Below are 8,320 nucleotides of genomic sequence, written 5' to 3' on the forward strand. Positions count from 1 at the left end.
AACTTGAGGGCTCACTTCATCTTCATCTTCAAGACATACTTGACACTTGATATCCTCCATCAAATTCTTCTTATTGCAACCTTGAAGCCAACATATGGTTCAAGAATTGCCTATGGACAACTCGTACAAATATAACTCAATGCAAACATTAGTCCATAGGGATTGTCATTAATTACCAAAACCACACATGGGGGCTCCATGCACTTCCAAGTGGGAAGATGGATTTATCTATTAACATAGAACTATAGATAACAATACCATGACGGGCTTACGAACATATTAATCTAGATTTTGCATAAATATGCATCCATATCTTCGAAAGTTCAAAAAATTCCTCATCCGAGACAACCAACACGATTCGTCTAATTTGCTCCTTGACCACATCCGTCGCCGGGTCGGGAAGGAGATAAAGATGAAGCTTTCATCTATCCAAAGAAGGGGGAATCGTGTTTGGTTCTCTTATTTCTTTAATAATTATAACTCAAAAATGTCCACCACCAACAATCAACTCTAAATTTGGGCGGTGCGCGACGCCGATAATTTTTACCGAAAGAGGTTTTGGTGGTAACCCCCATGTGGTCGGTAACTAAGGACAGAATGATTCATGTTTGTATGTATGATTGTAGGGCGGGGAAGGATATTGAAAGTTAGGACGTCTAGTTGAACAAAAGCCAAATTAGGGAGATATAGATGTTTTTAATTTTCCTCATATAGCTAGGATAGACGGGTCGTATTAAAATCCTATGGTGGTCCAAGCACCACCCTGGCCACCCTCTAGATCCACCCATGGTCGCCAACGCCAGATTGGAAGCCGCCAGCCCATCCTCTTCTTTGATGCGTCCAATCTTGATGGTTATGAATCTTGATGGTTATGAATCTTTAATGCCATTATTGAAAATTTGAACCTTAGAGAAATTGTGCTCTCAGGTAGGCAATTCACCTGGGCTAGTAGAAGGGCAAACCCTACTGTTGAGAAGCTTGATCGGGTTCTCACGAGTGTGGAATGGGAACAAAATTCCCGCTAGTTTCGGTTAGGGCTCTTACACGGGCGGGATCAGACCATACTCCCCTTTTAATTGACTCGGGCGATCATGCTCATATTGGGAATAGTGCAAGGTTCTCTTTTGAGCTTTCATGGTTCGAACAAGAGGGCTTTTATGATCTGGTTACAAGGGAATGGGCAGCGGTCTCCGTTGGGAAAACACCGATAATAACTTGGCAGAAAAAAATAAGGCATCTAAGGAGATTTTTACGTGGATGGGCAAAGAACTTAAGTGGAAAATATAAAAAGTAGAATGAAAGGTTGCTCAATATTATTGACTTCCTGGATATTCAGGCTGAGTCATGTCCTCTAAATGATGAGGAAAGGGCTGAACTAAGGAAGGCAAATGAACAATTAAGTAAGCTTAGAAGAGATGAAGAGACCAAATGGGCACAACGGGCTAAAATCAAACACATACAGGAGGGTGGTGATAATAAAAAATATTTTAATCTAATTGCTAATGGAAAACATAGAAAGAAGAAAATTTTCCAGCTTGAACAAGAAGAAGGGACGATTGTTGGGGAAGAGAATTTAAAAGTTTATATCATTGAATACTATAAGAAGCTCTTTGGAGCACCTGGAGATAATTCGGTCACTATGATGGAGGATCGCACCAATGATATCCCACAATTGTCTGTTCAGGAAAATGAACTTCTATCAAAAAAAAATACAGAGGATGAAGTGTTCGATGCCGTTAATCAGGTGGAACATAATAAATCACCAGCACCTGATGGCTTTCCGGCGGAGTTCTATCAAAGATTTTGGAATGTAATTAAAGGAGATTTGATGGCCATGTTTGGGCATTTCCAAAATGGTGGCTTCCCCTTATTTAAATTAAACTTTGGGACTATTACTTTGCTCCCCAAAAAAGAAAATGCAGTCCAAATTCAACAATATAGACCCATTTGTCTACTAAATGTCAGCTTCAAAATATTTACTAAGGTAGCTACTAACCGTGTGTCAGATGTGGCATACAAGGTAGTGAAACCATCCCAGACTGCTTTCATGCCGGGTAGACATATTCTAGAAGGAGTAGTTGTGTTACATGAAACGATCCATGAATTACATAGTAAGAAGCTGGATGGAGTCCTTTTTAAGATCGATTTTGAGAAGGCGTATGATAAGGTGAAGTGGCCTTTCCTCCAGCAGGTACTTCGGATGAAGGGGTTTGATAACATTTGGTGTGACCGTATTAGAAGTTTCGTAGAGAGGGGTAGTGTGGGGATTAAGGTCAATGATAATGTGGGACATAATTTCCAGACACGCAAAGGTTTGAGGCTTCTTTTTAACATTGTCGCCGATATGCTGGCTATTTTGATAGCTCGGGCTAAAGAGGAGGGTCAAGTTGGAAGCCTTATTCCACACTTAGTTGACGGAGGGGTATCTGTTATGCAGTACGCTGACGATACTATCTTACTTATGGAACATGATTTAGCTAAGGCTGTTAATATGAAACTCATTCTTTGTATCTTTGAACAATTATCTGGTCTTAAAATTAATTTCCATAAGAGTGAGTTGTTTTGCTTTGGTAAAGCTACAGAATTGGAACATCAATATAAAAACATCTTTGGGTGTACATCTGGGACTTTACCTTTCCGATATCTAGGGATTCCCATTCATTACCGGCGACTTCGCAATTCTGAATGGAATCCGATGGAGAATCGTTTTGCCTCAAAGTTAGGATGCTGGAAGGGCAAGATGTTGTCTTATGGGGATCGTCTGGTGCTTGTAAATTCTGTACTTACAAGCTTACCAATGTTTATGCTATCATTCCTAGAAATTCCTAAAGGCGTGCGTAAGAGACTTGATTATTATCGTTCCCGCTTTTTTTGGCAAGAGGAGGATGATAAGAAGAAATATAGATTATCTAGATGGAATATAGTATGTAGACCTAAGGATCAAGGGGGTTTGGGAATTGAGGTGCTTGAACTGAAAAACTTGTGCCTATTAAGTAAATGGCTTTTTAAATTGTTACATGAAGAAGGGATGTGGCAACAATCTGCTTCATAATAAGTATATCAAAAACAAAACATTGGCTCAGGTAGAGGTTAAACCTACAGATTTACCGTTTTGGAAGGGACTTATGCGGGTTAAGCCAGAGTTTTTTAAGAGAGGGAGGTTCAATGTTGGTAATGGGACGACGGTACGGTTTTGGGAGGATACTTGGCTTGGCGACTACCCTCTAGCTGTACAATATCCGTCGTTATATAATATTGTCCAACGGAAAAATGAGTTGGTTTCTACGGTATTGGCACACCCACCGCTGAATTTTGGTTTTAGAAGAACTCTCAATGAGTATAAATACAATTTATGGTTACACTTATGCCAGCGACTTATGTCTATTAACTTATTTTATGAACCTGACATTTTTGTTTGGAACCTAAATGAATCTGGTTTATTTTCTGTTAAATCCATGTACCTTGATCTTATGAATGGTCATACTAGATTTTTGCGGAAATATCTTTGGAAGATTAAGGTTCCTCTAAAAATTAAGATTTTTATGTGGTTTCTAAGTAATAGAGTGTTGCTTACTAAGGATAATTTGGCGAAGAAAAAATGGATAGGTTGTCAACAATGTTGTTTTTGCAACACTAATGAAACTGTTGACCATCTGTTTCTTCATTGTCCTTTTGCAAAAATTGTGTGGCGCATGATATTTTTTACGTATAATATTCCACCCCCTTCCAATGTAACTAATATGTTTGGTAATTGGCTAAATGGAGTGAATAAGAAGGATAAAGTGTATATTCGAATTGGTGTTTCGGCAATTTATTGGTCGATTTGGACTAGTCGGAATGATATTATCTTTAATAAACAAAAGGGAACAAAAATTTTGCAGGTTATTCTTCGTGCGGCGCATTGGTTACAACAATGGGCATACTTGCTCCCGGCGGACCGGCGGGATATCATAGTTACTGGATGCAACCGGCTTCTGGAGGTCACTCAGGACTGCTATTTCCAGGCTACTGGATGTCGACACATTAGCAGAATTCTAAATGGATAGTTCTTTGTCTACCATTCATCTATTTTTGTTCCGTTTCGATACTTTTTTAGATTGCTTGGTCTGCGAGACTATCTTTATGTAATAAGTTGACGTTTTATTTAATAACTAGGAAAAATGCCCATGCGTTGCACCGGGAATGAAAGAAACACAAAAATTGGCACCCAACTGAAAACTTGAACCTAATTCTGCTAAAAAATTTATAATATGGCATGAAATAGGCTAGCAGTCTTCAGACGTGGCTCGGCCGTGCCTTGGAAGGGCGAAGCCATCTCTGTTTATTCAATTTTTATGAAAATTGATTTTGCACAGATGTGACTAATTAGAGATCTAATTCTTAACATAACCTTAAGAGGTACTTAGTAGACTATGTGTCAGGAGAAACCTTAGCTCCTTTATTATTAGGTATAGAATGGCTGTATGCATCGATTGATGCAGAGGCCGGGGCTATGCTCCCATATCTAAAAAAAAAAAAAAAGCTGCTTATAGCCATCGGATCTGTCGAAGCTTGGGATGATGAGGGGTGGATATCAATATATGAAGGGAAATCAACGGTTAAAAGTGACTATGTGAGCCTGGCGGGAATCCAGAGTGGATTTGAAAATCAAATTTCAAAACTGGTGCATTATAGTAGTAGAGAAATTGACCAGCATTCACAAAAGAGAATTATCCGAAGTTATCCAGCAACGATAGTAAAGAACCGGACCATGGTATTCTCGAGGTACAATTTTTTACGCAAAATGGTAAGAAATTATCCAGCAGCGATGATGAATACAGAATGCAAATAACATCAGAAACAAGCTACAGAATATATATACTGGACATACTAATACTCTTCACAACATCACGTTAATTTTGCTCTGCTGTTGAAATATGCAAGGAAAGATTTTCTGCCGTTAAATTTTGTCCTTGAGTTAAAATGGTCATCCACAGCAGGATCCACAAGCAGGGAGGGAACCTGAAATTAGTGAAGTTGGTTCAGAAATCTCAAATCCACCATGCTGAACTGGGTTAGACATTCTGGAAATTCAAGTTAGGACTTACTCTGATCGTTGGAGCGGAGGTCAGACAGTGTGCGAGGACCACGAGGGCCACCTCCACCGCCACCGCCCCCATATGGACCGCCACCAGGACCTCCCCCACCAGGTCCACCATCCCACTTCTTACCACCACCATATCCTTTCTTGTAGCTGTCTGTCTTCTCGACCTAAAAGATATGGTGTGAGAATTATACTGTGTTTTAACTGATGGAACAAAAGGCAAATGTGGCAATAACAAGATAATGTGAGCAGTTTAATTCTGGTTACTTACAGAGAACATAGTGAGAATGAACATTCTTATGAAGTTCACGACAGCCTTAAAGAAGTCAGGGATTATGCTTAGTCGCCATATTGTCCGCTTGTTTTTCACAACACCTGGAAGAAATAAATGAGATTGATGGTCAATCTACTTGGACGAAAGCCTACACACATAATATTCATAGAAAAAGACAAATGTCAGAAATGAAACCACGAAAGTTCAACAACCATGAAGTTCTTTCTACAAAAGGGTGAATGGTGTAACTTTATGCATGTCCATCATGCAAGTCAGGGTAAACTGTAAACCTTGAATTCACTCAGGAGCATAGCATAGGATCTTGATCCAACTAAGAAAGGAAAACCTTAACCAATAACTTCATATATTAAGGCATTCATAAGAAGGTTAAACTATCAGAACCATTTGATGTTTCAGCAGCCATAGGACTCATTTCTGACAACGAACTACACCACATTGATGCGCCAAACTACGGAAGAGACATGGGAAACAATCAGAAGGGATCAAGTGTCCTCAAAAAGTCACCTCCAGCTTTTCTGTAACAAGACATGTCTCCATGGACCAGCGAATTGACCTACCTCATAAATTTCGAGAAATTTTTCTATATACATGTAGCAATCAAAGGAATCAAGTATTTTGGGAAAATAAGAAATATGATTGAGAAATCTAGACGTGAGCTTGGGATCACCAATATGTGCTTAGATCTGAAGTTACACCAAATTAATAATCTTACCCTGGAGAAAAATGAAAAATAATCTCATTTCACTCTAAAATTTGCGCACTATGCAAATCTTGATGAAGTCATAGCATCACTAACATTAGGCCACTCTCAATGCATTGGCTCATAAAGCGCCATTCTAGGGGGTCTGTATCTAGTCAGATACAGACAGACTTTATAAGGTTCAATCAAAATGGGACACACAATCAGTACGAAGTCAGGATGTAGACACGCTAGACGTGTCGTAGATCATAGTTGTGGCCTTCGTGTCGTTGCCGTGTCGCCAGATTTTGCCAACCCCAGCGACTCAATCAAGCCAAACGTGTCCATGTCCTAAAAGTTTTCTCCCTAGGCGACCATCATAAACAGGATTTGGATTTGCAGTCGCATGAGCTAATTGGCGATGATTTGGATGTGCAGGTGCATGAGCTAATTGGCAAATGCCTCACCCCTGGTGTGCTAACTATCTATACAATCATGCCGGTGATACGACCCTCGTGAGAAAATCCTAGGACAGGTTTTGGACGGAGTGACATTGAACATAGGAAGGCTACTAGTGGTGCTGCCTCAAGATCCCAATGGAGACTGACGACCAACGGATGTAAGACTTGATGTCCATTGTCCATTGTCCCTTGCCTTTTCTTTACAGGTATGCCTGCTTTAGGGGAGCTTATAGTATAGTATAACAGACTAATTAGAACAGGAGAGGAATCCTTCATGAATCGCCTTAACTTGCTTAAAAAACATCCATAGAACAACATTTGCAGTGGGACTGTTCATTTGGTAAGAGCCCTTAAAACCTTGGGCAATCTTTCAATTTGACAGCTAGGTTTTTCCTTGTGCAAGTCTCAAAACAGACACAGCATGTGAGAAGGAATCTACAAGATGATAGCTCGCTCATTCAGAACGTTGCAGCAGGCAAGAAAATACATACTGGCCAAAGATAATATGTAACAAAGCCTGCTGAGGTCTCCACTATAGGTGCTGACGCTTGTCTAGAACACTGCAAACCTATACCAGACTGATCTACTCGTCGCTCCAGCGCCCGAACAAAATCAACGCGACTACATTCCAAAACTATTATTACTGAAATTGTCCGTCGGAATAATCTAGATTAAACTATTTGACGAATCGGGCAGGCGAGAGAACTAACGCGCACGAACTCACAGATCAAAATTCCAACGGCTGATACAGAACATTAACAGATCTTGCAAGAAATCTAGAGAATCGGAAGAGGGGATTACCTCTCTCGACGTAAGCCATGGTCGCGCTCGCGCCAGCCGGGTCACCCTTGCAGCCCTCTGCGATTCAATTCAGGATCGGATTTTGGCTCGGGGGAGAAGCAATAAGAAGAGGAAAGCCGAAGAGAGAAGGGGATTCGCGAACCTTCCTCTTCCTTCCGGGAGCGGAGACCGACGAACGATGGTCTCGAGGGTTGCAGGGCTTGCGACGTTTATTGCGTGGACCCGGAGAATACGGTGGGCTGCGGGGCCACATGTCTGTGTGCTAGTAGATACCGTGTCGGATAGGGGACAGCCACGTCACTTTGTGCTTTCTGAGCCGTTCGATTGGTGATACGAGGCTGAAGATGGGCACCTACCTGGCCACACAGTATTCCCACCTTTCCTTTCACTAGAAATCTCCCTATTGAGATATTCGTTAGGAGATATATTCAATAGATATACCTAACAAACTATTAAATATATTTAAACATTAATGTAGATGGAAAAAAGTAAGGTCCATACAATTTTGTCAATGTAGAGTAGAAATAACATTGTTTTGTAAAATACATTTGTTTAGCACAAGTATCTGTAATAATTTAAAAAATGATAAATTAATATTTGTAATATTTCATATTTGGTTAACTATGTTAACCGTGTAATGAGGAAACTACTAACACTGTAGTATAATAAAATAAGTTATGCATTGGTATAAAAGTTTAGAATAAATTATTTTATTATTGTCTCGGGTCCAAAATTTATTTGTACCAGCCCTGCACTGATCGAATCCAAGCTATGACGACACCTCCAGCATCAGCGCGGGCAACACCAACCCATGTCCACGTCTCTCATCCTTGCCTCCGCGGCCGTATGGCGCGACAACTCTCCACCGCCGGAGACCCCGCCTTGTGGCTGTATGGCCCGGTCGCTCTTCACAGAGGGAGACCCGGCATGCGGTATGGCATGCCCGCTCTTCGGCTCTCTCTCTCATTTCCTCGGCCTCCTCGTGCACCTCCAGGCGTGTC

At 40.8% G+C, this 8,320-nt stretch overlaps 1 protein-coding gene across 1 annotated transcript; it reads right to left on the reverse strand.

Moving 5' to 3' along the window:
• Window positions 1–4,833: 4,833 nt before the first annotated feature.
• Window positions 4,834–7,528, reverse strand: LOC124697498 (selenoprotein K homolog). Its single transcript, XM_047230083.1, has 5 exons — window positions 7,462–7,528; window positions 7,320–7,376; window positions 5,355–5,458; window positions 5,088–5,250; window positions 4,834–5,001 (listed from the first exon to the last, which is right to left on the reverse strand). The coding sequence occupies exons 2-5, from the start codon at window positions 7,336–7,338 to the stop codon at window positions 4,967–4,969; spliced, it is 321 nt and encodes a 106-aa protein (XP_047086039.1). The 5' UTR covers window positions 7,339–7,376; window positions 7,462–7,528; the 3' UTR covers window positions 4,834–4,966.
• Between the last annotated feature and the right edge of the window lie 792 nt (window positions 7,529–8,320).

The sequence above is a fragment of the Lolium rigidum genome, chromosome 3 (assembly GCF_022539505.1).
Source record: "Lolium rigidum isolate FL_2022 chromosome 3, APGP_CSIRO_Lrig_0.1, whole genome shotgun sequence".
Classification (NCBI taxonomy): domain Eukaryota; kingdom Viridiplantae; phylum Streptophyta; class Magnoliopsida; order Poales; family Poaceae; genus Lolium; species Lolium rigidum.

Bases quoted from the DNA above. Each gene is read 5' to 3' on its own strand.
- LOC124697498 (XM_047230083.1), bottom strand. The intron at 5,251-5,354 runs GTAAGTAACCAG...CATATCTTTTAG, and splicing joins TCATTCTCACTATGTTCTCT to GTCGAGAAGACAGACAGCTA. The intron at 5,002-5,087 runs GTAAGTCCTAAC...CACTAATTTCAG, and splicing joins CCTCCGCTCCAACGATCAGA to GTTCCCTCCCTGCTTGTGGA.